We start from the raw sequence: 27,970 nt of genomic DNA on the forward strand, positions 1-27,970 counted from the left end.
TTTTCCCAATAACATATACAGTTCAACTTTTTGTTATTATTACTTATCGATTTTAATCGGTGAGTATGTTGATAGGTGTCTGTCTGTTAGATGCACGCGATATCTCACGAAAGCGAGATTGAATCTGCTCCAGATTTTGTATGTACATTCATCATATGTCGGACCAGAAGTCTATTGATTTTGGATGAATTATGTCGTATAATTAGCGAGTTGTTAATTATTTAGTGATGGGACACAAGGTGTCACTATGGAAAAAAGCGCTGTTTTGGGGGATCCCCTAACTTTCGATCGATAAGTCTTTGGTCTCTGCCCGATATTCTCGTTTTCTTGTTAGACCTGCTTATGGTTCCGCTGATTGGTAACCAAATTTGGTTTTTCGCGGCTCCCTTCACCCTGAAATGCTTTTAATCTAATCATTGTAATTCAAGAGTACTTTTAGTATGGTGCGAATATAACCTACTGATTACCGATGGAGCACGTCGAATAGAGACAATCGTGATAACAAGGATTTTGTAATGCAATTGAAGTAGTATTTACATTTTATCACGATTCTTACATGCGCTCACATATACCGATCAATTATTCGTTAACACGATTTAAACGTATGATAAGAACACTACAAATATCAAGAAAAACAACTTAAATTGTGACAGGAGTCGCGTGAAACCTCAAAGTCTTCAGGCAGCGAGACCTTCGACTCTTGTTGATTCAGGTTAGCGAGTATAAGAACTTAATTAACGAAAACCAAATCATTTTAATATACAAGATTATAATGGTTAAATTGATTGATGCAAGCATGGAATTTGCGCGGGAAATGTGGCGTCGACTGTGGCGCATTGGTTACGGCGAACCTTGTCGAGAGAAGGTAAGTTAAGTAAGATTTGCATCGGTGATTACTATTATAATAATTGTCTAATCTGTTTCCTTCAATTCTGTTGAACTTTCAGGTCAGGTTGCTCAGGTCAGGCGAGGTTGAATGGGGCGGTAGCAGGTAAGTAGGCTACCCAGTGATCCAGCAAGTTTCATATGCTTGCTCTGATCAGAATAAACACTCTGACCTAGGGCCGGCCCAGTCAAAGAAAGGTAGAAGATTTCCCTTCAATATTTGGACTATGATGTTAAACCCATTTCAAATTTTTTGATATAGGCTTCCTGGGTATGCAATTTTAGGAAACAGACCCAAACTAATATACAATCTTCAACTACTAAAAATTTCAGAGCAGTCTGCGAATGAAAAAATCAATTTTTTTTTCATACCGAAGGTAGGCACTTTTACGGTAATAAGAAGAAATATAACAACAAGAATACAAGAGAGCTATGTTCAAATATTTGAACACGGAGGGCAAAACTGAATATTTTATCAATTTCTCCAAAATCTTATGCGATACCTAACCTGCCAGTAACCATATCGGGAGGCGGACACCTCGCCCACTCGCCCACAAGCTGCTACACGGACAACTTACCAGAGTCAACTCGACTACCCAGTTTACCGGTAATGGTCCAAAGACGGCCATGGCTTCCTGTGACCTCTTCATGATTCAGTTTCAACGTGAATTGAAATACTAACTGATCCGAGTCACTTCCATATTACCAGATCAGGTACCGCAGTCTTTTGTGTGCGTGTGTGCTTTAATTAATTTAATACTTTTGAGTGAGCGAACGCGCACAACTTACTATCTGAAATCTGTACGTGTCAAACATTATTCAAGATTTTGTTTTCTCTGCCGATTCTATAATAAGTTTTACTGTATTTGGTTTTCATCAATCATTTTATTGCAAGATATGCTGATTATGAAGTCGAAATTTATACAGTTCCCCATAAAAACCTTCACTTTCGCTAACCACGAGATCTGCTTATATGTTTGCAGAACCACCACAAAGTGCGCGAATTTTAATGACGTCATAGGACACAAAAATGAATCCCACAGAGCTCACAGAAATATTTGAAATAAATGAAAGTAATGGACCTTCCCCGACCTTTGACTCCCGAAAAATTCTTCTTATACTTTACCATTGAAAAAACGCGAAAACGAGATAATGTTTACGACCACGCTTGAAAATCTGTCTGAGTGAGAAAAGTGTCTGAGCGGATGCGAAAAGGGAGCATTGTTACGTCACTTTTTTCATCTTGCTGATTGACCAATGTCACGGAGTAAACAAGGAAGACGATGCTCGGGGAAAGGTCCTTTCAACAAAAAAATACAATTTTTAACCATCATCAAGGAATTCTATAATAGGGGAAGATAAAATAAGCAGAAGTTTATTTCGACTTCAGAATAAGCATAACAGGCAAAAAAATGATTGATGAAAAAAAATAAAAAAAAAACGATTATGAAATCAGGAGAGCAATTAAAATCTTGGACAAAGTTTAAAGCTTACGGAATATAAAAATGGATCGTTTTGCCAAGAAGAGTAGTACGTGTTCACTCACCTAAAATTTAGGCCGCGAGCCGAGGCCCTGAAAAACGCCTAGAAAGTGAGTTTCGTAGCGCACATCAGGTAACTACCTGAAAATGATTTTAAAATGTTCCTTAAAAATTTAGTAACAAATATTGCCTTGTTCCCACTTCCAAAAGTTGCACGTTTTACGGAAAAGACGCTTTTACTACAAGAAATATGTGCTACGATCTGTCCTATATTCTCTACATTTTCGGCAAGGAACAATGACTTCTGCACGACGTAACAATTGAATTAAACCAGCTGTTAGCGAGCGGATGAATATTAGTTATTACTGCTCGACCTTGCGCTGAGTTGGGCAGGCTCTCCATAGCCCTGTTTAGTTATTATTAGTTAAGTTATGCTAAGACGTTGTTGAAAAATGTATAAGTAAATTATTAAACACTTGTAGATCCTTACCACGGATATGGGCCGTGAGACGAAACCATGAAAACGCCCAGTAAATGAGTTTCGTAGCACACATCTGGTAACTAAATAAATTCTTCAGTTTTGTGTGAAAACGAACATAATGAACGCATTACACCTTGTTCCACAATCCTGGTGCGAAATTGAATATAAGAGGTTCCCGGAAATTCAATAACCATAAGTTTACAACACATACATAAGAACTATACAATTCGAGAGCCCTACAGCACACTAACACAAATGTATTCCTGTAATGTTTTGCCTGACCAAAATCGGACTTCCTCAGTCAATCATAATTTATTAGGTAGCTTACGAAAAATATGGCATACATGTAACCAACAACAAAAAATACTTTAATTGTGTGACAGGAGTCGGGAGTGACCTCGAAAGCAGCGACACCAACATCGCTGATTCACATTTGCGAATAAATTTTATGTAATAACCACAAGCAGTTTACAACAAGAACAGCATAAAAAGCTACATCCATTTTATAGAAGCTATCAAACGTATTTATTTTTAAGCAATGAAGTCACAAATTAACATCGTGAGCACGGAAACACAAATAAATCAGTTATTTCTCACTTAGAAATTCACCGCAAAAGTCAAGAAAATTAAATGAATGTACAATATGTACATAACATAGTGAACAGAAATATTACAATTTACAACTAATCTTTTTTTAGTTTATGTGGTTATGTATTTGAACAAAGGCAATAATATTTCTAGAAACAGGACTACGACACTAACAAATGTCCGAAAAAAAAAAAAAATGTATGATACTTATTAAATCAACTGTAATATCTAATTCACTTTCTTCTGAATTGTTTTCGAAATCCACTATCTCAAAAATCGACTTTTCCTCTATAGGTGTACTGTGATTTCTGCAGTCAATACAAAAACAAAAATCTGTGCAATTTAAGTTGATTTTGGCACACTTTCATAAATTATTTTGACTATTTTTCTTTGCAGTTTGCCAACTCAAGAACTGATTTGAGGGCCACATGCTTCTTCAGTGAATCATTGTTGGGTGGAGAGTATAATCCTTATGTTTGACAGTGTTAAATAGACGTGCCCTGGTATCATTTACATTCTTCATATCCTCTTCAAATTCCTCAGCTTTATTTATTAATGCCTCGTTAACCTCAAAAGATCTTCATAGTCGAGAGAAAAAAATGAATTGAAAATCTCAATGAAGTCTCCAACATGAATTTGATGGGCAGTTCCAATTGCAGAAAAGTGCTAAAGTATTTCAATATGAATAGCCCATCTAAGCTGTTTGCAACTATTATGATTCTCATATACCTTTAAGCTTCAAGACTTCTTGTTTAATCCATTTTATAGCACTGATAGCAGCAGGGATCAGAGCCTGCGTTAGGTCGGATTGGTGGAACATTGCCGTTTTCTTTTGTAGTACAGTATCTAAAATAAGGAAGAAAATAATATTTGGAGCAGCATGATTTTAAAAATACCCCTAAATACTAACTAATACCTTGAATACATAATGCATTTTATCTGATGTACTAAATGAGCGTATATATGCTCATTGCATGTACTACAGTCCAGCAGTGTTTGCATACCATTACTAGACTATATCTACACTAAATTTTGATATATCACAGTCTGAAATGTCCTATGACAGTATGAGTATGGACTATAGACTATATTTTGAAACATCAACTGTTTGTCTACAACTTGATTTCTCACCTCTCAATCGTTTCCAATGCTACCTTTCTTTCCACTCCGGCATAACTTATCATTGCTTCCCAGGTTCTTGTCGACTCTATGAATTTAGATTTAGACCAACCGACATTAGTAAAATTGATTAATTTCTTCTCTTTCACACAACCGTGCATTACAGAAACAGCCATTCATTTCTATTTCCAAATATGCTGTGGCCTATATAGTAGTATAAGTCTGCTGAATAGTCAAGAAGAGTCATTAAATTAATCATAAACATTTCATGCAAGCCAGAAAATATCGTTGTTTGTGACATATTATTCTAGGTCTAGCCTTCCTTGGAGTTACGGTACCGCACCGTACCTATTTAACAACGTCTTATGAGCTAGTGCTCAACTAAAATTGCTATTTATGGTAAGGATATACAAGTGTTTAATATCTTACCTACACTTTTCAACACCTCCTTAGAATAACTGAACTAATATTACCGGTAACTGAAAAAAACTATGGAAAGGCTACTCAACGCAAAAGCGAGCAGTTGTAGTACATCTGATATTCATCCGACCACTGGGGATCCACCTACAGCTGACTAACTTGACTGTTACGTCGTGCAGAAGTCTGCGTTCATTGGCCCATGATATCGGAAAAGAAGAGAAAATAGGACAGATGGTAACACATATTTATTGTAGTAAAAGCGTCTTTTCTGTAAAACGTGCAACTTTTGGAAGTGGGAACAAGGCAATATTTGTTACTAAATTTCTAAGGAACATTTTAAAATCATTTTCAGGTAGTTACCTGATGTGCGCTACGAAACCCACGAGGGCGCTGTCGCGTGTATTATTACTCTGGTGGTATTTTGTTTCTCTGTCAATTATGATTGATTAAATTTGTATAATTTTTTTTTGTCATTCCCTCTAAATCTCCAGCCCACAGGTGTCGCTGACTCGATGACTGTCACAGTCTTTCGCGACTCCTTATCTATTGCTATGAATCTCTCACTTGTATGAATTCTGATGTGTATATTTAATTTTTTACGATTGTCATTATACACGTTTGTCAATTTTTCGTGCTTTAAATTTTGTGTTAATTCTTGCATGATAGAAATAAATTATCTGAATCTGAATCTGAAACTAAAAGATAAATGGCCTCGGCTCGCGGCCTAATTCTTCCGACGAATTTTGTTCTTCGCAATATACTGGGGATTCCCCCGGTCATATCGGGGTTGATGAGAAGGCAAGCGAATAGACAGACGGCATGTTGTTTTTTTGTTGTAACTTATTAGATAAAGAAATTGGTTCAAAACTGGTTGTAGATAATAGTGTTAAGGTATTAGAAAATGTTATAGCCAAATATAACTTACTAGATATTTGGCGACACACTCACCCACATGATAGGAAATATACTTGGAGACAAATTACTAACAGCAAGGATACCGGTATTCCAATAAGACAAAGGAGATTAGATAGATTTTATATTTCAAAAACCTTGATACCAAATATTGAGAATGCGGTGATACTAGCACAAAGTATATCAGACCATGATATACCTATAATTCACATACATGTGGATGATAACATTAAAAGAGGTAGAGGTTACTGGAAATTTAATGCTAGACTATGCAATGATGAAACTTTTGTAAATGGTATTGACGTTATGATGACCCATTGGAAGAATGAATTTTCACAGTGTAGTGATAATCTGGTAATTAGGGAAATGTGGGATAGGATCAAAAGGAAAATTAAGCATTGGGCAATATACTGTGGCAAATGTTTAAAAATTAGGGAGGAAGCAGAAGAAAAACTTGTCATCAATAAATACCAGAATGCTCTGGTTAATTATGAAAAAGATAAGTTCGATATAGAGAAAAAACATAGGGTTGAATTATTAAAAGTAGAGTTGGATAATTTATCAAAAAAGAAAGTGCAAGGGAATATTATAAGAAGTAGAATAAGATGGAATGAACAAGGAGAAAAATCTACTTCTTATTTTTTTAATTTAGAGAAACATAGGGGGCAAATTAAACTCTTTAAAGAATTGGAGACAGATGCTGGTATAATCCTTACGAATATTAATGATATACAAGAAGAGCAGAGATTATTTTACAAAAAGTTGTACACTAAAAAACAGTTGAATGAGGACTTGCAAAATACTTTGATTAGTAAAATCGAAACCAAATTGGAGTATGAAAAAATGATTAATTTGGAATATGGTATAAGTGAACAAGAATTAGATGATGCATTTAAAAGTTTGAAACTAAATAAAGCTCCTGGCCTGGATGGCCTTACAAAGGAATTTTATCTATTATGCTGGAATAAAATTAAAACTATTTTACTCGCTGTATATAGCAGCTGTATAGCTTCTGGACAACTCACCGAAACTATGACAGAGGCAATAATTACTTTATTATATAAAAAAGGTGAAAAAAAAAAATTAGCTAATTGGAGACCAATTTCGTTACTCAATTTAGATTATAAAATTTTTACTAAAATATTAGGCAACCGAATTAAATACGAACTCCCCAAACTGATTCATCCAGATCAAACTGGATTTATATATAGCAGAAATATACATGAAAATTTATTGACATTTCGAGATGATATCTTCCATGCAAATTATTATAAAACTGATCTGCTGTTGTTCTCAATAGACTGGGAAAAGGCATATGATAGTGTAGATAGGGAATTTTTGTTTAAAGTTTTAAAAAAATTTAATATTGGGCCAACATGGATATCTTTTATAAAACTAATTTATACAAATACAAAGTCAAGGATTATAACCAATGGATATATTGGCAAGGAATTTATAGTAGAAAGAGGTTTAAGACAAGGCTGTCCACTGTCTCCAATACTTTATACATTCATTGCTGAAGTATTTGCATGTAATATCAGAAGTAATACAGAGATAAGAGGTTTCATAAATATAGCAAATGAGGAACAAAAATATAAGGGGTTCGCAGATGATGCACTGTTGACTTTAAGGGATTACTATTCTTTATGTGTATCCATGAATGTTATTGTACAATTTGAAAATGCATCAGGGACCTATATAAATAGGAATAAATCACAAATTTTGGTATGTGGCAGTTTGATAAACTTGCCAATTATTCAAGTGGATGGCATAAAAGTTTCAAGGGACAATATATTACTATTAGGTTGTTGGTTTGGTAATGATAAAACTAAATTTGAGAAAAATTGGAATCCAGTCATTAGAAGAATTCAGAATGTTATAAATTTATGGAGGGGTAGAAACCTGACAATGATTGGAAGAACTATTATTGCTAAACAATTATTATTGTCAAAAGTTTGGTATTTAGCATCATTTGAAATAGTTCCATACAATGTTATATTAACTTTGAAAAAATTAATTTGGACTTTTATTTGGGAACAAAAACAAGAAAATATAAGCAGAAGTGTATGCTGTGCCAGTAAAATGCAGGGGGGCTTAGGATGCATGGATATAGAAATACAAATAAAAAGCATTCAACTTAAATGGTTGTGGAAATTGATTGATGGTAATAAAGCACCGTGGAGTAACAGAGCTAGAAATTACATAAATAACTATCACAATAAACTTCAAACAACTAATTTGGAAATTATCCATCTTAGTTTGAGAAACAATTTTAAGAAATCGATACCTCAATTCTATACAAATATTGTCAATTATTTTAAAGCATTAAATTTAAAAAGAAACCCTTTGCAATTAAGATCTGAAATTTATCAAGAATATATTTGGTTTAATCCATTGATTAAGTTGCAAAATCATCCAGATAATCTGAGTAATTGGATTAAATCAAATATAACAAAAATAGAACATGTTATTAAATTAACATGTAGGCAAATTTTAGAAAAAATATATGGAGAAGATAGGATAAGAATGATGGATATAAATGATGTAAAAGACAAAATGAAGAAAGTTATTTTATCTGTTCAAGAAATTTTGAAATCTATTCCCCAGGAATGGAAAAATATATTAAGAGATAAAACAAGCAATCATATCCCCATGTCAAAGGAATTTAAATATGATTTTTCAGAAAATCCCACAACAAAAATATTGTATAGGAAAATATTAAAAAAGTTTAACAGTGACCAATGGAAACAGAAACGTTGTAAAATTATTTATAAATTTAATTTACGAACAGATTTTACTTGGAATAAAGTTTGGGCAAATTATATTCCCAGAAAATACCAGGTACTAAGTTGGAAGATTTTACAAAATGGGATTCCAACTGGAGAACGAATTAGACATTGGGCAGAAGATACAAATGGCAATTGCGTCTTTTGTAATAGAGTCATTGAAAATTGTATTCATTTATTTTTCAACTGTTCTTATATAAAATCCTTTTGGAAATGGCTAAATTTAACAAGTTATACACAGCATAATATTTTTACTCAAGATGTTGAAACTAAATCACTGAATCTAATTATCGCTTGTGGTAAAGCAGCGATTTGGAATTTTAGAAATGGCTTAATATTTCAGGAATTGGAAACATATCAGTCCATACTTAGAACTATGTTTAAATGTGTGATGATAGGATCTTTAAGAAGTATGAATGAATTTGTAAAAGAGGAAATATTAGAAGATGAAAAGATTGAAATTCTTTTAGGAAAATCAGTAATGCTTTGAATATGGTAGTTATAGTTTTCATACTTATTATCTGAAATTTATATACATTGAAATAATTCAGTTAAAAAATAAAAAAAATGTTGTTTTTTTTCTTCTCGCAATTCAGTCGCCTTTGTCAGGTCGGGTGAATATTACAAGCCAGATTTTTCTCATTATACTGTTTTTGGGCTACATGTCACAATTTGTTTTTGTATGTAGTTCAGTCAGTCGCACGACAGCACAGTACCGGTATTTTAGTTTTCCACCGTACCGTACTGAAACGCTTTATACGAACATAATACTGACACCGGTGCTGTCAATCAATCATTTACGGTACCGTACCGGTATTTCGGTAATCTGATATAAAAACACAACAGCACAAAAAGTAGGCAGATATAGGAAAACTTGAAGATGAGAGAATTTGGGTATTTCAGTCAAATTTTGGCTGGAGCGGTCCAAGTGTTGCACAATTATGTTTTAGGACAACTTGAAATTGCAAGTGTGCTCAGTCTCGTAACCTATAATGTCTGAATGGACAACACTAAAAGGCTGAAAGAAGAAACGGATGAGGTGGAGGAAAAACGGAAGTTGAGGTGTTCCCAAAGGTGAAAAATTGAAAAACACTAAAAGGCTGAACACTAAAAGGAGGAAGTGGATGAAATTTCTTCCGACGGATAAAGAGGCGGTTGAAGTCACTAAAAAGCTGAACACTAAAAGGAAGAAATGGTTGAAATTTCTTCCGACGGATAAAGAGGCGGTTGAAGTCACTAAAATGATGAACACTAAAAGGAAGAAGTGGATGAAATTTTTTTTGACAGGTGGTGAGGTGGCTGAGGTCACTAAAAAGCTAAACACTAAACGGAAGAAGTACGGAAGATGATATTTTGTCCTATCGATTTTGAGGCGGTTGAAGTCACTAAAATACCGAACATTAGGAGAGTTAAATAGCCTAAACATATCCCGACGGTAGTGAGATTGGATGAAGACCCTGAAAGCGGACTGATGAGTGGGCATGCCACTTTTAGATTTATGAATTGAATCGATTCAAATCGCAATTCATTTCGAATCCGATTTACGCGATTCGAAAGAAAGAGAGCCGTTTAGCGAAGAAGAACAAACACTTAAAATAACACCAATTGCCAGACGGGAATGTAAATGAATTTTTCGTTATTTACTTCTATTGATCTGCCTTCGTTCATTTTCAAGTTCAGCGCAACACACCCTGATCATCACTCGAGATGCTGACGTGCTGTGTGGTTAATTAATTTCCTTCAATCTGTCAGTTGAGTTTTCCACTGAATGACCTAAGTTTCTATCACACGCAAATTTAAATGAATCGTATACCTGAAATTTCGTTGCAATTTTGTTAATAATTTGCAACAGCACACCTTCTCTGCGACTAAGTTATGGTACGCTTTGACATGAATTGATAAACGATCAGATACCGACTTCTAGAAAACATTTAATTTTGATTGAAATTTAATTTAAACTCCGTGTTGAGAGTGAAATATTTCGCGTATATATTTGAAGAGAACTATTACTGAACAAGTTCATTCGCCGGGCATGTTAATTGACGATCATGTTTTTTTTATCCTGACATTTATATTTATGCTATTTTATTCCCATTTGTTGTACCTCCATTTGAGTGGCGGTAAACGAAATGAGGGAACACGAGGTAGAACACTTCTTGCAGAAGTAATCATAAAAGAAATGTAGTATTTTCTCCTTTGAATCGTTTTCGGTTGGAGGTTTATTTTAAATGGTTTAATTACTTTTTTGTGTTCGAGCTAATTCCTGAAAGCATTTCTTATTTATAGTTATCCAGATGCAATTAAAATGCCTTGTCTTATTACACTATGCTGCTAGCATGAATATATGCTCGGTATCTCCTTGTTTAGCAAGCTCTATCGCAATAATGAGCCCATATATCACAGAGATGACAAAGATCTGCGTGTACAAAGTTTTCCTTCATGCATAACCCAGAGTCACAAATTATTGTACTAATATTTTAGAGATAAAAAATCTGTAATGAGTCCAGTCTTAATTTAATATAACAATAAGTGAAATACCACAGTCACATATTCTGGTGTGGGACTGCGGGAACCAATGCTGTTACTGTTGCAGCACTGTTTAAGATGGTACAATAGAATTGTTTCCTGCGCTTATTTTCACAATTGAGTTGCATCAAATTGCTTCAGTCCTAAGGGGATGGTTGGTCAATACCGAATAGTTCACTATTTCGAATACATTCGAAAATAAAATAAAGTAATTGAGGCTTATCTATAGTAGCCTATATAAAGGAATTTGCATACAATAAACAATGGAATAACTGTCATCAACAACATGTTGTCTACCATGCATTTCATGTTTGCAGATTACTGCTATATTTTTTCATATACCATGAGTTACGTTATCAGAATTAAATTAATACGGCAAGCATTTAAAATAGTGCTATCGGTCATGGATTTGAACATTTTGCGCAACACAAAATCATCCTAAAAAGTTTGAATACCAACCATTATCCAAATTATTTGCCAAAAAGCGGTATAAAGTATAAATTATATTTCTGATTTGCGACAATTGTTTCGTGAGTACGTAAACACGAACGAAAAATTAATTATATTCGGGCACTTCAATGTTCGCATATATATCTTTTATTATTTTATGAATACGAAAATATGAATCAAAAATTAATTATAATCGGGCAGTTTACCACACATTTTCAAGTCCATGGATCGCCGTTGTATTTTGTATATACGAAAATAGGAATCAAAAAATAAATAACAATCGCGCAGTTGACCACACATCTATGTACATAGATTGCCGTGGTATTGTGCCCGAATATGATTAATTTTTGATTCCGTATTCCATTCCTTAAACTTAATATCTGTTTTTAAAATTTTGCAAGCAGTTCACGCACGAAGACTTGAAATAATGATGTATTAGTCAAATTGAAGTCCTGTTAGACCACTGTTTCTTAACCAATGTGCCATGGCCCACTGGTAAGCCTCAGAGACATTTTGAGGCGGGCCACAAACATATTATAAATTACAAGGTTTGTTGATTGGAAAAATTGATTTGATAACAAAATCAGCTTCACATGTCTTGAAAAACAAGATATCTATTTGCAAAACATGCCTCGCCGTAACCCACCCATTGTGGCGCAACAAATCCATTATACGGCAGTAACAGCTAGAAATGAGTATATATATATAGCAATTTGCTTGCACATTACATCAAAATTAAAAACAATATAACAAGAATGTCATGGCCTTCAATATTCGCCAGGCTCGAACTGAGAATACCATATAAAAAATTAACATAAAACGAATCCACGAGGACATTGTCTCATAAATAATAAACTAATATATTAAATTTTCTTCACTATCCATCGGAAGAAATTTCATCCACTTCGTCTTTTTAGTTTTCAGCTTTTTAGTGATTTCAACCACATCAACACCCGTCGGGATAAATTTCATCCACTTCTTCCTTTCAGTGTTCAGCTTTTTAGTGACTTCAACTATCTCATTATTCGTCGGAAGAAATTTCATCCACGTCTTCCTTTTAGTGTTCAGCATTTTTAGTGACTTCAACTATCTCATTATTCGTCGGAAGAAATTTCATCCACGTCTTCCTTTCAGGTTTCAGCTTTTTAGTGACTTCAACTATCTCATTATTCGTCGGAAGAAATTTCATCCACGTCTTCCTTTTAGTGTTCAGCATTTTTAGTGACCTCAGCCACCTCACCACCTGTAGTAGAAAAATTTCATCCACTTCTTCCTTTTAGTGTTCATCTTTTTAGTGACTTCAACCACCTCATTATTCGTCGGAAGAAATTTCATCCACCACTTCCTTTTATTAGTGTTCAGCTTTTTAGTGGTTTCAGCCACCTCGGAAGAAATTTCTTCCACTTCTTCGTTTTAGTGTTCAGCCTTTTAGTGTTTTTCAATTTTTCACCTTTGGGAACACTTCAACTTCCGTTTTTCCGCCACTTCATCCGTTTCTTCCTTCAGCCTTTTAGTGTTGTCCTGTCTGAATGCATTAAATACCGGTATCTGACTTCTGGGTCTGTTATAGTTTAGTACCATAAGCAGACATGTACATCTAGTGGGCGAGGCCCTACCATTTTTTCATAGTTTACCTCAGTGATCTCTCTCATAATATAATCGTCAAGGCCAGTACTACTGTACTAGAAAGAGTATAACTTCGTAAATGACGTAGCCTGCTCGATCTTGGGTGATCGTCTGCGTGTTTTACAAGACGGATCATATATATTTTAGCAGGCCTTATTATAACACTGCTGCACTGTGACGCCTTAGAGTTGTAATTTTTGGATGACGTAATCTTACAGCGGTTAGGAGTGACATATGCAAATACTGTTAAGCCAATACCACTACAAGTACTTGTAGTACTAAACCAGTGATTCTCAACTGAAGCCGATGAGGCTTTCAACTAATCTCTCTGCTGTTCTCATTATCCTTTAAAAATTAATCGTTTTTAGTGTAATTTTCATTTATATTAAATCAATGACTTGAAACTGAAAGACTACAGTAGTTGAATTGATGTCATCGTAGGTCGTTTTGAGTGAAATTTATTATAAGGTCATAGCAGTACGGCACACTATACAAATCGGCTGACATTGTCCCGTTTTAGAGAAACCCATTTTACAGATGATCAGACACCCCTCCTTTGGGAGACACCTGGAAATTGTTGTCCCTCAATATCGGTAATAATACAGTATAATGGAGTTGCGCAATATACTACAAAAAGGCGCAATCTAGTAACATCATCATTGAAATCCTTGGGAAAAAATAATCTGATTTACCGAAGGAAAAAATTATTTACCGTAGCATTCGAGAGTTTTTAGCAAAAAACGGCAATTTTGGTCATGTGACGGCCGCGATTATTGAGACAAGTATGGCGCGATATGGAGCATCTGCATGGTCCCAGACGCCCTTCGTTTGTGAGACACATAGAGTGTTTGTTTTATTGAGCCAAATGGAGAGAAATTCTTGGAATTTGGATAGTGTGCTGTACTGCATAGTGTCGTTCCCACAATGTTCATCTCACGGTTCAGTTCACTGATTTTATTGTTTCTAATAATCCCAAGCTGGCTATCCCGTACACTGTAGAGTTCAATATTTTCGAACAAAATATCTATTATTTGTCAAGACAAAATGTCGAGCAAACCTTCAAAAACGCTGACATTCTTCATAGATATAATCGAGCATTGTTATGTGTTTGAAAGTGAATTATTCCCAAATTGGAATAGATATCATTATGTGAACATGAAGCTAGCTAGTGTTACATTGCTGGAGAATGCATCAATATTGCGGCTTGCATTTTCAGACTTCAGAATTAAGAGTGAAAGCCAATGCCTGTTGTTTTAATACAAGTTGTGAACTACCGAAGATAACCATAAATTCATTAAGCTTAATTGGACAAAAAAAATAACCCAATCAAGCCAGACCAGCAAAAAGGTCGGTGAATACATAGGAACTGTTGAGACCTTAAATGCCTGATTTATTTATTGAAAATTGTCAAATTTTCTCTTTTAATGTTAATTACCCCCAGATTAGGAACCATTCACACAATTTGGTAGCTTTTGAGACTATTAAACCTACATTTATACTTACAGGGCTTTTAGTATTAGACCAAATCAGTTGTAGGACAGCTAATTATAAGTCGACTTTGGGAGTGTTTGATTGAACAGTATTGCAAAGCATGGAATTGGCTCCACTAGAGGACACTGAAACTTTCAACTCGAGAGGTATGTTATGTTTTCACGTAATTTCATTAGGCTATAGAATTTCCATATCTAATAAATTATATTTAATGTTTAATTCTCATTCATTAGTTCATTTATTTAAAGCGCCACAAAATTATTATTTACAATAATAGTAATATTGAAAGAAAAAACAGTAGTGCAATCTCGAATATGGATTAATTTCACTGATACCAGGGTCATATTTCTAAAATATTGAAATGAAATTGCGCTATTTATTCCCATGTTAAACACAGGAAAAGTCGAATTGCTTTTCTCCAGAGCTCCCAATAACAAGTTGACCGATATCTAGTCAAAAAAATTGTCATGGCCGCTGAATTTTTGATGTTAGTTAATCCTAAATAAATGATCAAACTGATCCAGGACGTCAAAATGATGGGAATGTCGAAAATGCATCCCAATCAAAAAGATGGAAAATGGCTAATGTTATTTCATCTGATCACAGAAGATTTTTGACTAATTTACATTTGAACAGAGAACTTGACAGGTGAGATTTGAGGTTTCAATGATATTTGTACTGTATTTTACATTAGTTTAGCTTTAATTTCAATTTCTTAGACACAAAATATAATGTCGTTCATTTATTCAACTTTTTCAACTCTTTTTAACTTCATTCTCGATGGTTTTTAAATTTTGTTTCAAAAATATTTCCACAATCTACACCTAAAATCTTTAGATTTAGGTACAGAAGAGCTAACATTTTTGAATAATGCTTAAACCTTGTTTTTTGACGATCCTGATGCTTTATTTTAGGTTTCAGTTTTATATTTAAATTCCTGGAACAAATACATTCATTTTATCAGACTTGCATCATTTGCTCGATGGCCTGTTGGTTGCTCGAGTGTGTCACCGGCAGCTCTAGCAAGAACAGGATTCTTCTATCTTGGTGACATGGACAGAACTCAGTGTTTCTCTTGCGGGGGAGTTTTGAGGAATTGGGCACTTGAAGATAATGCAATGGTGAGTCTGAGCATACTAGACGTTTGTGTTGTGATATTTTAAAACTTATTTTATATTTTAATATCTAATTTGATGTTTTTATCGAGCAAGAGTGGAGATTTTTTATAGAATTAACAGTCTTGCTGCACACAAAAAAACTAATTAATAAATTTATGAAACGTTTTGCTAACCAAGGTCAAACTTTTTTTCCTCATATTAACTCAAGAGTCACTGACTGAAGTCTTACCAACTACAATATTCTTCATACAGGCAGTACATCTTTCACATTTCCCTAATTGCAAAATGGTTTTCGATACCGAACAACGTAATTACCCGGTGAATGAGTTTCCTGACCCACCTGCAGATCGTGAAAGAGATTATCCGTGTAGATTTCCATTTAATCCTCACATGAGAAAAGAGGTTGCCAGACAAGATACTTTTGATCGTCGATGGCCAGTGGGAAGAACAGCTGCAACTCCTGCAGAAATATCACAAGCTGGATTTTTCTTTCTGGGTATTTTCTATAAATGATTCTCATGTTTGGAGTGCCATAGAAATTTGTGACGTTATGATGGAGTTGGGTTAATATAATATACAAACTAAGATATCACACAATCTGCTCTCAACAAGGTGCTATAACCATCTGAATTTAACTTGTAAAATGCACTCCAAAACTTTTGAAATATTCCTTACAGGAGTACTTGACCGTGTCAAATGTTGGTATTGTCACGGCGGCCTTCAAAATTGGGAATATGAGGACGATCCTTGGGCCGAACATGCAAGATGGTTTCCAACCTGTCAGTTTTTATTGAAAGTAAAAGGACAACATTTTGTGCATCAACATCTGTCTGTCAGTCCACATTTGCCACGGCCGATCATTACAAAACAAGATGGAGCGACCATTGACCCTGGCACTGCTGGAGGTGCAGGAGGATCGAGTCAAGGAAATGTTGATATTCCACATAGTGGTCCGGCAGACAGACAACCTGAACCAACACCAGAGATAATTGATCCACAGGTACAGAGATGGATAGAAAAATTGTCGAAAATATTTTTTTTTGTTCTTTTCCATGCTATTCAGCAATTGCGCGTATAAATTCATTATTTCCATATTGCAATACGCTAAAATAATCAGCTATGGATTTATGTGCAGGCATTCTGCAACTATTGGTATGTTTATAGTATGTGAATACAATATTTTATTTATTTGTTTTATTTTCAGGCTGAAATGATAAAACGTAAAGAAAGAGTGAAAAATATCATGGAGAACTCAGATCTTGTGAAAAATATTTTACTGATGGGTTTCGATGAAAAATTCGTAAGTATATGTTTGCATATTTGGCGCTCCAGAAGTGTGTGTACCAATATAGAGGCAACTAATTTTGTTCGCCTAGTTTACATCAAGTTGTGTAAAAGGACTATAATCTATGGATGGGGGGATTTTCACTTGGCTAACACGGACAGTCCCCAAACTCGTAATAGAAGTAAAATAAGGAAAATTGGAAAAAAATTATGGCCTAACCCTAACCTGGTACACACACTACGGGAGTTCCGTATATTTATTCTTTAGCAGTGAACTAGCTAAGATTTACCTAAACCAGAACAAGCTTAGATTTTTTGTCACAAGCCTTGTTTAAAGCAAAAGGCAATTTCACTCTCAAATTACAGGTCGCAACTCTTCTTGAAGATAAAATCGAGAGTGGAAACGTTGCAAATTCTGATGATATTTATGATTCTATATCAAGCTTACTTGATGATGTCATGAAGAAAGAAGCAGAAATCAAAGAAGAGGAGAGCCAGATGCAGGCTGCTGCCCAGATACCTGCAGTGAGAAATGTTGATGGGGCAACTTCTATGGTTTTTCCATCCAACAGTTCAGGTAATGCAGTCTCAATAATATTTATTTCAACAGTGTTGTATAACAATCATTTAAGAGTTAATATTGATAGTTTCAGTGCAAATGATCAAAAATATATGCTGTATAAAGCAATTTAATTATACCTCATTACTCAGTATATTGCCTAACTAATTAACCAACTCACTAAAGTGTAAGAAAAAGTCATTTAGCAATTCAATGGGGTTTAATGTTTATACCAAGAGGAAGAGGTGGGAAGATGGTTCGCTCATATAGTGAGTCATGGTTTCTTGTCGGATTGCTAATCTCCTTGGGAGTGAATTTGCAATTCGAAAATTTGCACTTTTTTGTTTTATACTGATAGCCTGCCGATTCAATTCAGTATGTTACCAAGGTTGCAATTGACCGCCTAGTTAACTGGTTCTCAACCAGTGGGCCATGGCCCACTGCTGGGCCACAGGAACATTTTCAGGTGGGCCACGGACCTAATAAAAATTCTCGGAGTTGTCGATAAAGTTGAACTCTTTTCAAAACTCCATTGCTCCATACATACATTAGCCGCAAATCTAAAACGTTATCTTAAGCCAAATTGAATGAAAAAAATGAAAATTGCTTTTGTTCACAATTTTGACCACAACTTTTTGAATTTGCAAAAAAATGAAATTTCACAATTTTAGGATTTTCAAACTACAGATGATGTTTAATCATTGAAAAAATCTTATTTTCAGTGGGCACGTTTGAAATTGGACCTAATAATACAATAGGAATACAAACCGGTTTAGGACAAAATACTGGAAATGTTGGTGGACTTGCAGCTCAAGCACCAGCACCAAGAAGATGGAAAATGGCAAATGTTATTTCATCTGATCACAGAAGATTTTTAACTAATTTACATTTGAACAGAGAACTTGACAGGTGAGATACAAGATTTTAACTCGATAGCGATCGGAGACCGCCGACTTATCGATCTTCGCATGTTCAATATTTTACTTTACAAAAAAAAAAAATTGCTTCGACTCAATAGCGACACTGCGTGTCCCATCACTAATTAATGAATAAGTCGCTAATAATAGGACATAATTCACCCAAGATCAATAGGCTTCTGGTCCGAGATATGATGAATGCACTTGCAATTTTGGAGTAGATTCAACATCGCTTTCGTGAGATATCGCGTGTATCTAACAGACAGACAGACAAACAAACAAACAGACAAATACCTATCAACATACTTACCAATCAAGATCGATAAGGAATGATATTTGTATTGTATTGTACACAGGGCTGGGGACATTTTGAAAAAGCTGGAGCTACCAAAATTTTAGTGTTAGATGTTAGTACATTATATGTTTAAATCTAGCATCAAAATTTGAAGCAGTAGCTTATATCACAATTTTGATTCTCATTTTCGCTAAGCCACAATTTTTCATGAATGTGGTCAAGCACAAAAGCCCTAATGACCAAGGGCATATCCAGGATTTTCATTCAACATACGGTTATTTTTCTGTTATTTAAAATATCCAATCCATTTAAAATGTCCTTTATTCTCTTTTACATATCTCACATTTGCGTCATTTCATGACAAAAGAAAAGCTTTACGACTTCAACATAACATGGCAATCTGTTGGCTTAAAAATGTGTGGTAAAGTGCACGATTATATTGTTTTGATTCATTTGTTTTTCTTATCATCGCAATGCGGTCACTCGTATTATTTTCAGAATATCACATAATTATCTCAGACCGCATATTGAGTATATGTGAACAAGTTCATCATATATCATATGAGTTCTGTGGAGAGTTTCATCAGTTTCCATTATAATGTTTAGAATAAATAATGGGGTATATCGCGAGCACGATTAATTGCATTTAGATTTATTTCAGTGATGGTATGATTTCCAAAGCCAACCCGTAAATAATATGTATCGTAGGCTCACCAAATTATAAAATTTTATAGTTTTTAATCTCTTGCGGGTCTCCTAAAACAGAGCTCATAGTGTTTTTCGTTTCATTATTGTATTTTATAATAGCGCTTTTCAATGTGGAAAATTTGGCTTGCAATTCACTCCTTCATTTATATTCAACATCTCAATGCTGATGATTATATAATACCTCTCAGTGGATTCAGAAGTTACGTGCAAGAACAAAAAAAGGAATATGACATAACACTTGACATAAAGGTGTTTCCAGCTCAAATAACACGCCACGCTTACGAAAACAATCAGGAAAATAAGAAAGCATGCGTTATTTACGATTTCGACCCTGAACCCTAATTGGGCTACGCCATGGATAATGGCTATGGAGCCGAAGCTAGAGCCATCTTGATTTTTACCCAGATCCACAGCTCTGATTATACATTAGTTTAGCTCTGATTTCAATTTCTTAGAGAAAGTCCGAAAATAATTTCATTCATTCATCTACTTTATTCTTTCTTTTTTTTTCATTGTGTTTCAAAAATATTCCCAGAATCTATGGATTTTTTATGAGATATTCTGATACTTTTCATTCAAAAAATGTTCAATGGTCAAGACGGAGAGGCTAACATTTTTAAATCCCACCATTTTTTTACAATGCTGATTATGTGTATTGCTTTATGCTTTCATTTCCAGTACAAATGTATTTATTTTATCAGACTTGCATCGTTTGCTCAATGGCCTGTTGGTCGCCCGAACGTCTCAGCAGCTGCTCTAGCAAGAACAGGATTCTTCTATCTTGGTGACATGGACAGAACTCAATGCTTCTCTTGTGGAGGAGTTTTGAGGAATTGGAGTTTTGAAGATGATGCATTGGTGAGTCTGAGCATACTAGAATTTCGTATTGTGAATATTTCAAGGAATCTAATTTGATTTTTTTATCAATCAAGAGTAACGATTTTTAATTGAATCAACAGTCTCTGCAACACTTATAAACAATAGTTTTTCTACAGGCGAAACATCGATCTCATATTCCCAATTGCAAAATGGTTCGCGGAACCGAACAACGTAATTACCCAGTGAATGAGTTTCCCGACTCACCTGCAGATCGTGCGAGAGATTATCCATGTAGATTTCCATCCAATCCACATATGAGAAATGAGGTTGCAAGACAAGATACATTTGATCGCCGATGGCCGATGGGAAGAACAGCTGCAACTCCTGCAGAAATATCACAAGCTGGATTTTTCCTCCTGGGTAATTTTTACTGTAGTAGCATGAGAAAATCAATTTTCATTTTTGGAGTACCATGTTTATATGTGACTTGATGATGTAGTTGAGTTAATATATATGAATTTAGCTATCACACCATCTGCTCTCAACAAGGCACTATAACCATCTGAATTTGACTTGTAAAATGCACTCCAAAACATTTGAAATATTTTTCACAGGAGAACGTGACCGGGTCAAATGTTGGTATTGTAACGGTGGTCTCCAGAATTGGGAATACGATGATAATCCGTGGATTGAGCATGCAAAATATTTTCCTACGTGTCAGTTCTTATTGCAAGTAAAAGGACAACATTTTGTGCATCAACAGCTGTCTGTCAGTCCACATCTTGCACGACCAATCATCACCAAACAAGATGGAGCGACTGTTGACGCCGGCAATGCCGCTGGGTCCGGAGAAGCAAGTCGAAATGTTGATATTCCACCTAGTGGTATGAGAGTCCAACAACCTGAACCAACACCAAAGATCATTGATCCACAGGTACTGAGATGAATAAATATATACCATACTATTTAGCAATTGAGCGTATAAATTCATTATTTCCATATTGCAATATGCTAAAAAAATCAGCTATGGATTACAGTGTCATGAATGATGCACTGTAAGTTTCCAGCTTATGTGCAGGCATTCTGCAACTATTGGTATGTTTATAGTATGTGAATACAATATGTTATTTATTTGTTTTTTTTTCAGGCTGAAATGAGAAAACGCAAAGAAAGATTACAAAATATCATGGAGAACTCAGATCTTGTGAAAAGTATTTTACTGATGGGTTTCGAAATTGTAAGTAGAAGATTGTATATTTTTTTCTGTGTATATCTCAATTGTGTAATAAATATATTTGAAGGTCATGATTGCCCCGTGGTTATTGTATTAGACTTATCAGGATAGGTATTACATATATATCCATGGGAGAGGAAAGCTCATAAGACAATCTAATTCTATGGCGATGTCAGGTATGGGATTAGTTAACCAGTTATTCGTTTCAGATGCATGAACTTGATAGTGGCAGAAATAGTATTCAACCAGCAGTTACGTTATTCATCCTACGGCGTTGAGGAGTCAAGCAATCCTCTTATACATAATTATTCCTACAAGATTTGCACTTGCGGACCCACGCAGGGTAATCAAGCTGTGCTTATTTGTGTTGATGTTGTAGAACTCAGGTTTTCATTGCAATTCGGCAGGTAATGCAGTTTGTCTGGACGGCAGTAGTTCTCAACCTTTTTTTTCGTGACCATTTTCGTTACACGGAATATTCTGTGACCTATTAACTTTATCACGCAAGGGTAAATTACAAAAAAACAAAAAATTTTATTTGGAAAGATAGACACTTTCCATTTAATAATTAGAATATAAATTATCAACCAGTAGCAGAAAACAAAATCATCATTCATTGCGACTATAAACAAAATTAATTATAGTCACACGTGACACCAATACCGTAAAACTAGCAATTTTCTATGGGTTTGTGTCCCACTTCGAATTGTTTCCTTGGCCTGGCAGTGGGCCATGACCCACTGGTGGAAAACCAGGGTTCTAGAGACTCTTTAGATCCTGGGCTGGAATGCTGGGATAACCATGTCACCCAAGGTGTACAAGTCTTTATTTATTTTTTATTTTTTAACTACCATGATGTAATTTATCATGTTCTTCTTACTTTATAACTTCTGTATGGTTGTGTGTGTGGGTGCGTGTGAGCGTGTGGGAAATATTTTCATTATTTTAGGTGAGTGAACATGTACCGCTTCTTCTTGGCAAAACCTTCCATCTTATATACATTCTGTGTGTTTCAAACCTTATCTAAGGTTTTGTTTGCTCTCCTGATTTCATAATCAGTTTCTATTTATTTATTTTTACCAATCATTTTATTGTTATGCTGATTATGGAATACTTTACTTGTTCCTTGTTCAGAGGAAATTTTTAAAGGCCTATGTAGATTGAATGCTTATTCAAATACAGGTTGAGGCTCTCCTTGAAGATAAAATCGAGAGTGGGAACATTGCAAATCCTGATGATATTTATGATTCTCTATCGAGCTTACTTGATGATGTCATGAAGAAAGAAGAAGAAATCCAAGAAGAGGAGAGACAGTTGTGGGCTGCTGTGAGAAACGTTGGTGGAGCAACTTCTATGGCTTTTCCATCTCATAGTTCAGGTATGATTGGGCCTAAACATTGCTTACTTCAGTGTATGAAAAATTTATTGTTATAAATTTGGGGTTAATGAAAGAATAAAGGTCAAGAGCCCTGGTTTAGTTCCCATTCAAAGTTAAAAAGTAATAATTATCTAGTATGGTAGACTCATGATTCAAAAAATATTTTATTGTTCTAGTCTACAGTTCAATAGGGGCCTCAGTGTTGCCTTGGGGGCCCTTCCCAGGATCAGGAAGATATCAAATTTCTTGGTGTGATGACGATGAAGAACTAATAGATGAAGACATTTATGGAAGTGAGGAAGCTGGTCCTTCTACCCCTGATGGTATTTTTTTATTTTATTTTTTTATTTTGTTATTTTTTTTCAAATACTGAAGAACTAGCTTATAATCGATGGTGGTTTGTAATTGTTAATAAACAATGACAGCCATAGAAAACAAGTCTCTGATACATATGCTGCTTTTTTAAAACTGTGTTTTTCTTCTATTAGCTCATCAAGTTGAATCAGGGCAGAACAGCGATGAAAATTCATCACTTCAAGTGAGTATTCCTGACTTTCATAATATATAATTCTTTTCTATACTCATGAACAAAGTTTATAAAGTATGATAATGTTCAATGTTTAGGTTTTTCAACTGTTTCCGCATGCCTTTTTATGTATTTCTGTATGAAATCTAGTCATATACAAATTCACCAAAATATCATGCTTACTATGTAGAGATGTCATCATTTGCCAATAGTATCAGTATTTCCCAACTAATTCGGTGGAATTGGTAAGCCTGTGAAATATTCAATTTCTTTGAGTAAATTTGCGATTTTGAATTGCAATTTGCATTAATATTTATTGAAACTTGATCTCTTAGACATTGAATGTTCGTGTTTTTTCTCTTGTCTTTATTCAAGTTTTTGTTTGTTCAGCTCAGTGGTTCTCAACTTCCAATTTTTTTAATGATTTACGGCGTTTTGCACTGAATCAGCAAAAAACTAGTTCGAAACTTTAAAACAAACACAAGTATATGATGAAGATATGGGTGCACTTGTTTCATAGTGATTATTCATCTGTTTTGGGTTGGATTTTGCAAAGCGCAACACTCATATCGTTTTTTACCTTTGTATTATCGATCGAGCTATGAGCCATATACCAGATTTCTCCCGCAGACCTTTCGAAAGTGATTCACATACCCCCATAAGGTACCTGGACCCCACTTTGGGAACCACTGGTATAGCTGATAAAGGGAAATTTACCTATTTTAAGAAACAAGCAAAAGGATTACAAGATCATGGAATGAGAAGGAATTGAAACTGAATTTATTTTTATTTTATTGACATTGACAGGAACTGCGGAACAAAATAGAAGAAGAAAGAATGTGTAAAGTCTGTTTCAGTAATCCTGCTGATATGGTTTTGCTACCCTGTCGTCATTTACTTTGCTGTTTAGATTGTACACAAAGGATCAAACAAGGCAATCAGAAATGCCCTTATTGTCGTAGGAGGATTGGCAATACAGTAAGAATTTTCAGGATTTGAATTAAGGTAAGTTGAGAATTTATTTATGTTATGGATACTTCCAGTACTGCCCGTGTATATCACTTACTTTAACTAAAATGTTTGTACATGCCCTAGTCTGATTACTGAATGATATATCGAAATAACTTATCCAGCTTTCTCATTGATTATCCAGCCTCTTTAAATAATACAGTAATTATCATATTAAGTTCAATAAGTTGAGTAGCTTTAATGTCTATGTTTGGCATGATTTCAGCTTGTGGAATGTATTTACAAACTCTCAGTGAATTCTAAACCAGTTTTGAAATTGAGTCTCTTAAAGTAAAAATAAATTTGTTAACAAACTTTAAAAACTCATTAACTAAACGCTTTTAACAAGAGCAGAAAAGGACTTGCATGCAGTTTGTCAAAATCATATGTTGGTCACAGATAAATCTTTGACTTTAACATTTTTGCCAATTCAAAGCTGAAATCAATTTATTTCAATGACTCGGTCGACAGTTAGATAAAACTTTTTTCGACACTCCGGCATTGATGATTTTTAAATAGCGCTTTACTCTTTATTATCACCATTATTGGATTTTGTCACTTTATTTTTCAGATACACACCGAAACAGTATACTGGAGAAAAGCACTGTGTCGCATATTGTAAATAAAGTTTTAATTGATTTCTATTTTTTTTTTTTTGTGCTTATTATTTCTCATAGTTCTTCCCTTTCTTATGTTATTGTACAACTCTAATATCTTCGCTTCCTGTAGTTTTAAAAAACTGGGCTTCATTCTCCTGGCTGGTCTGACCCATCACCCTTGTAAAATTCATCAAAGCCACGTTAGAGTTCTTTATAGTTTTATTCAAATAAAGCAAAAATATATGCGAATATTTTGAATCTCGCTCTATCACACCAGAGTTTTGTATCAAGGTGCGACCGAAAGTGAGTATTGTATTTCATCGGTAGGGCCCAAACTGAATACTTAACTATTCAGAATACGCCCTGAAAGCGCATATTTTCAAATATGGAATATATTCTGCACTGGGAACATCTTTATTCAAAAATTACAATATTCTGTATATTTTTCCTTACATCATATTTTAAATGGCACAAATATTAGGATCATTGTTTTCACATTTCATTTGCATGCATTTGATGAACATATGCTTTGCCCTGCTTGGTTGATGCCAAATTTACGTCTCAAAATCGACAATTTGCAAAATTATATATTTCAAAATTTTCCCTAACTCAAAAGTATTTATTATATTGAATATAATACTTCTAATATGTTTAAATATTCAATACTACGCAAAAGCAGTATGCTCATCAGATCAGATTTACCTATTAGGGGAGTGTTTCCAGATTTAGTAAATATTTTGCTGTTAGCATAACTATTTGTAACCCATAAAAAATGTGTTATGCAGTTGACTGACAATCTGCACTGGAAATTTAAAGTTTGATGTGGATCTCGTTCTGGAAAAAATTTTGATCGTTTGGGCTATTACACAATAAATACAATTGTTTTTGACTGATCTCCTAAGAACGTAATAAATTCCACTGAAAAGATTACACTAAGTCTTCAGTTGATCTCGCGAAACGAATTTTTTTTTTCTGTGTTGCTTTAAATGTATCATAGTGTTGACTAATGACTTTATTGTAGTAATAGAATCTTTCTCTGTATTTCTCTGGTGAGTTGCATGGATGTCCAATAAATTCTAATATTCACCCAATATTTTAAATCTTAATTAGAAGCTTGATGCCAGTAACTCACTTTCAATCCCGCGACTGCCCTTTCCCAGCAAAACTTTTGTTCTCGTATCGGTTAAGTTGGTCGGTTATTGCTTCCTCCACCAACAGGTGCGTGTATCCCAGGGGTCTCTAACTCGAAGTATGTCGCGGGACACTTTTTGAAATTTATTGACGACGCGGGCCGCAAACTAACAAATTATAGATATACAAAATTGGGTACTCCTGAAGTATGCGCACCAAGATGTCGCATAACCTGAACCCTAACCTGGTACACAACCTGAGTCCAGGTTGTGCACCAATACTTCAGGAGGTCCCAAAATTGTTATACAAAAATTAACAAAGTAAATCGGAATATATTTGTTGAAATTACCCTTGAATCTTACACCAAGCGACACATGAAACATATTCGTTTACTTGTGTTGATTATTTGGCACCGTTTTGTAGCAGTGAGAGACTTGGCCCTATTTTGCGTTGATTTGCTGGTCTTTAGACAGCTTACAAACTCTCGTCCGTTAGTCGTGTGCGAAAGGCTGATTTGTTAACGCTCATTGGTAAAAAATTATAGACACTCTTTAATAAAGCTTCCCTCAACGAAAGGACGCGACGATTTCGCAATCATCTCGGGCAAAGCTTGCTTTCATCGAATCTTCACAAGTTTGTTTATGTCTGGGAAAAATTTCTCTGTTTCATCAGTGAAAATTTTATTTGCCTTACCTTTTTGTGACGAATTGTTTCAGTATAAACATGATATTTTTCCCTGTGTAATGATCCGTAAGTTTATAAAAATCTAGTTTTGCGTTAACTGCACATACGATTCATGACTGCACACTGCAACTAATGATTCACAACTGCACACTTCCATGATCTGACCGAAACTTGTTTATTTCATCATAATAAAAACGCGAAATGAAATGATTGAATTTACAACTTAATTATTACAATAAAATATGAACGCGGTAAAGTGGAATAACGGGGAGTATTTTTGTTTTACTTTTAACTGTTTGTTGTACCGGACTCTTGATGTTAAATAACACGATAAAACTCATAGTTGACATCATACAATTTTAGTTTTTTTCTGAAAAAATCTCAACACGACGCGGGCCGCAAAAAAATGCTTGGCGGGCCGCATGCGGCCCGCGTGTTGATGACCCCTGGGGTATCCGGAACACGTAACGACTGGCTGAAATAATCCTGTTCTGGACATGAACTGGTAAACGGATGAAAAGACGTAACGTAGGTCATCCAATCAGCTTCCTTTTTCCGGATACATTTGGAAATCCTATTTCATCCTTATGAACGATAAGGTGCGCTGGGGCTAGACCGTTGTTTTCTTCTAGGCTAGGCTACTTTGGTTGTGAGGATCCTTTCACAGTGACATCATACACGATTATATGGATTCCTAACGACGCCATAATATATATATTTGAAAGTGCATTATGTCGTAAGTATTTTTCCAAAATTCGAAATTCTGATTACAGGCAAAATACGTATGGTAATTAAGCAAGTATATTGCCTTACAATGTAATAAGCTCGGGGCTTAAATTATCGTTTCACTTTTTAAAAAAGTTAGATTTTATGTGGATTAATTCATAAAGCTATTATTCAGAGGCGTAGCCAGAAAATTTCAAGGGGGGGAGGGGGGGGGCTCTT

The 27,970-nt window shown here is 34.8% G+C and overlaps 1 protein-coding gene and 1 long non-coding RNA gene across 3 annotated transcripts; one reads left to right on the forward strand and one right to left on the reverse strand.

The window, feature by feature from the left end:
• Nucleotides 1–3,531: 3,531 nt before the first annotated feature.
• On the reverse strand, nucleotides 3,532–4,896 carry LOC144432475 (uncharacterized). 2 transcript variants are annotated; one of them, XR_013468856.1, is made up of 3 exons: nucleotides 4,567–4,895; nucleotides 4,165–4,281; nucleotides 3,532–3,743 (listed from the first exon to the last, which is right to left on the reverse strand). It is a non-coding gene; the product is annotated as an uncharacterized LOC144432475 (long non-coding RNA). The 2 variants fall into 2 exon arrangements; XR_013480721.1 differs by having other exon boundaries at nucleotides 3,533–4,013; nucleotides 4,567–4,896.
• Nucleotides 4,897–14,777: 9,881 nt separating this feature from the next.
• LOC120334419 (baculoviral IAP repeat-containing protein 3-like) lies at nucleotides 14,778–27,175 on the forward strand. Its single transcript, XM_078120672.1, has 17 exons — nucleotides 14,778–14,911; nucleotides 15,290–15,413; nucleotides 15,730–15,886; nucleotides 16,136–16,379; nucleotides 16,561–16,883; nucleotides 17,088–17,183; nucleotides 17,534–17,744; nucleotides 18,449–18,635; nucleotides 20,348–20,504; nucleotides 20,642–20,885; nucleotides 21,080–21,399; nucleotides 21,613–21,702; nucleotides 22,882–23,077; nucleotides 23,254–23,400; nucleotides 23,566–23,615; nucleotides 24,411–24,608; nucleotides 25,183–27,175. Exons 1-16 carry the CDS (start codon nucleotides 14,866–14,868, stop codon nucleotides 24,600–24,602), a joined length of 2,784 nt encoding a protein of 927 aa, XP_077976798.1. The 5' UTR covers nucleotides 14,778–14,865; the 3' UTR covers nucleotides 24,603–24,608; nucleotides 25,183–27,175.
• Nucleotides 27,176–27,970: the final 795 nt, after the last annotated feature.

The sequence above is a fragment of the Styela clava genome, chromosome 15 (assembly GCF_964204865.1).
Source record: "Styela clava chromosome 15, kaStyClav1.hap1.2, whole genome shotgun sequence".
Classification (NCBI taxonomy): Eukaryota; Metazoa; Chordata; class Ascidiacea; order Stolidobranchia; family Styelidae; genus Styela; species Styela clava.

Excerpts from the sequence above, each read along its gene's own strand:
- LOC120334419 (XM_078120672.1), top strand. The coding sequence starts at position 14,866 with ATGGAATTGGCTCCACTAGAGGACACTGAAACTTTCAACTCGAGAG. Across the intron at positions 16,380-16,560 it reads AGCTGGATTTTTCTTTCTGG|GAGTACTTGACCGTGTCAAA; the intron begins GTATTTTCTATA and ends TATTCCTTACAG. Across the intron at positions 16,884-17,087 it reads CAGAGATAATTGATCCACAG|GCTGAAATGATAAAACGTAA; the intron begins GTACAGAGATGG and ends TTTTATTTTCAG.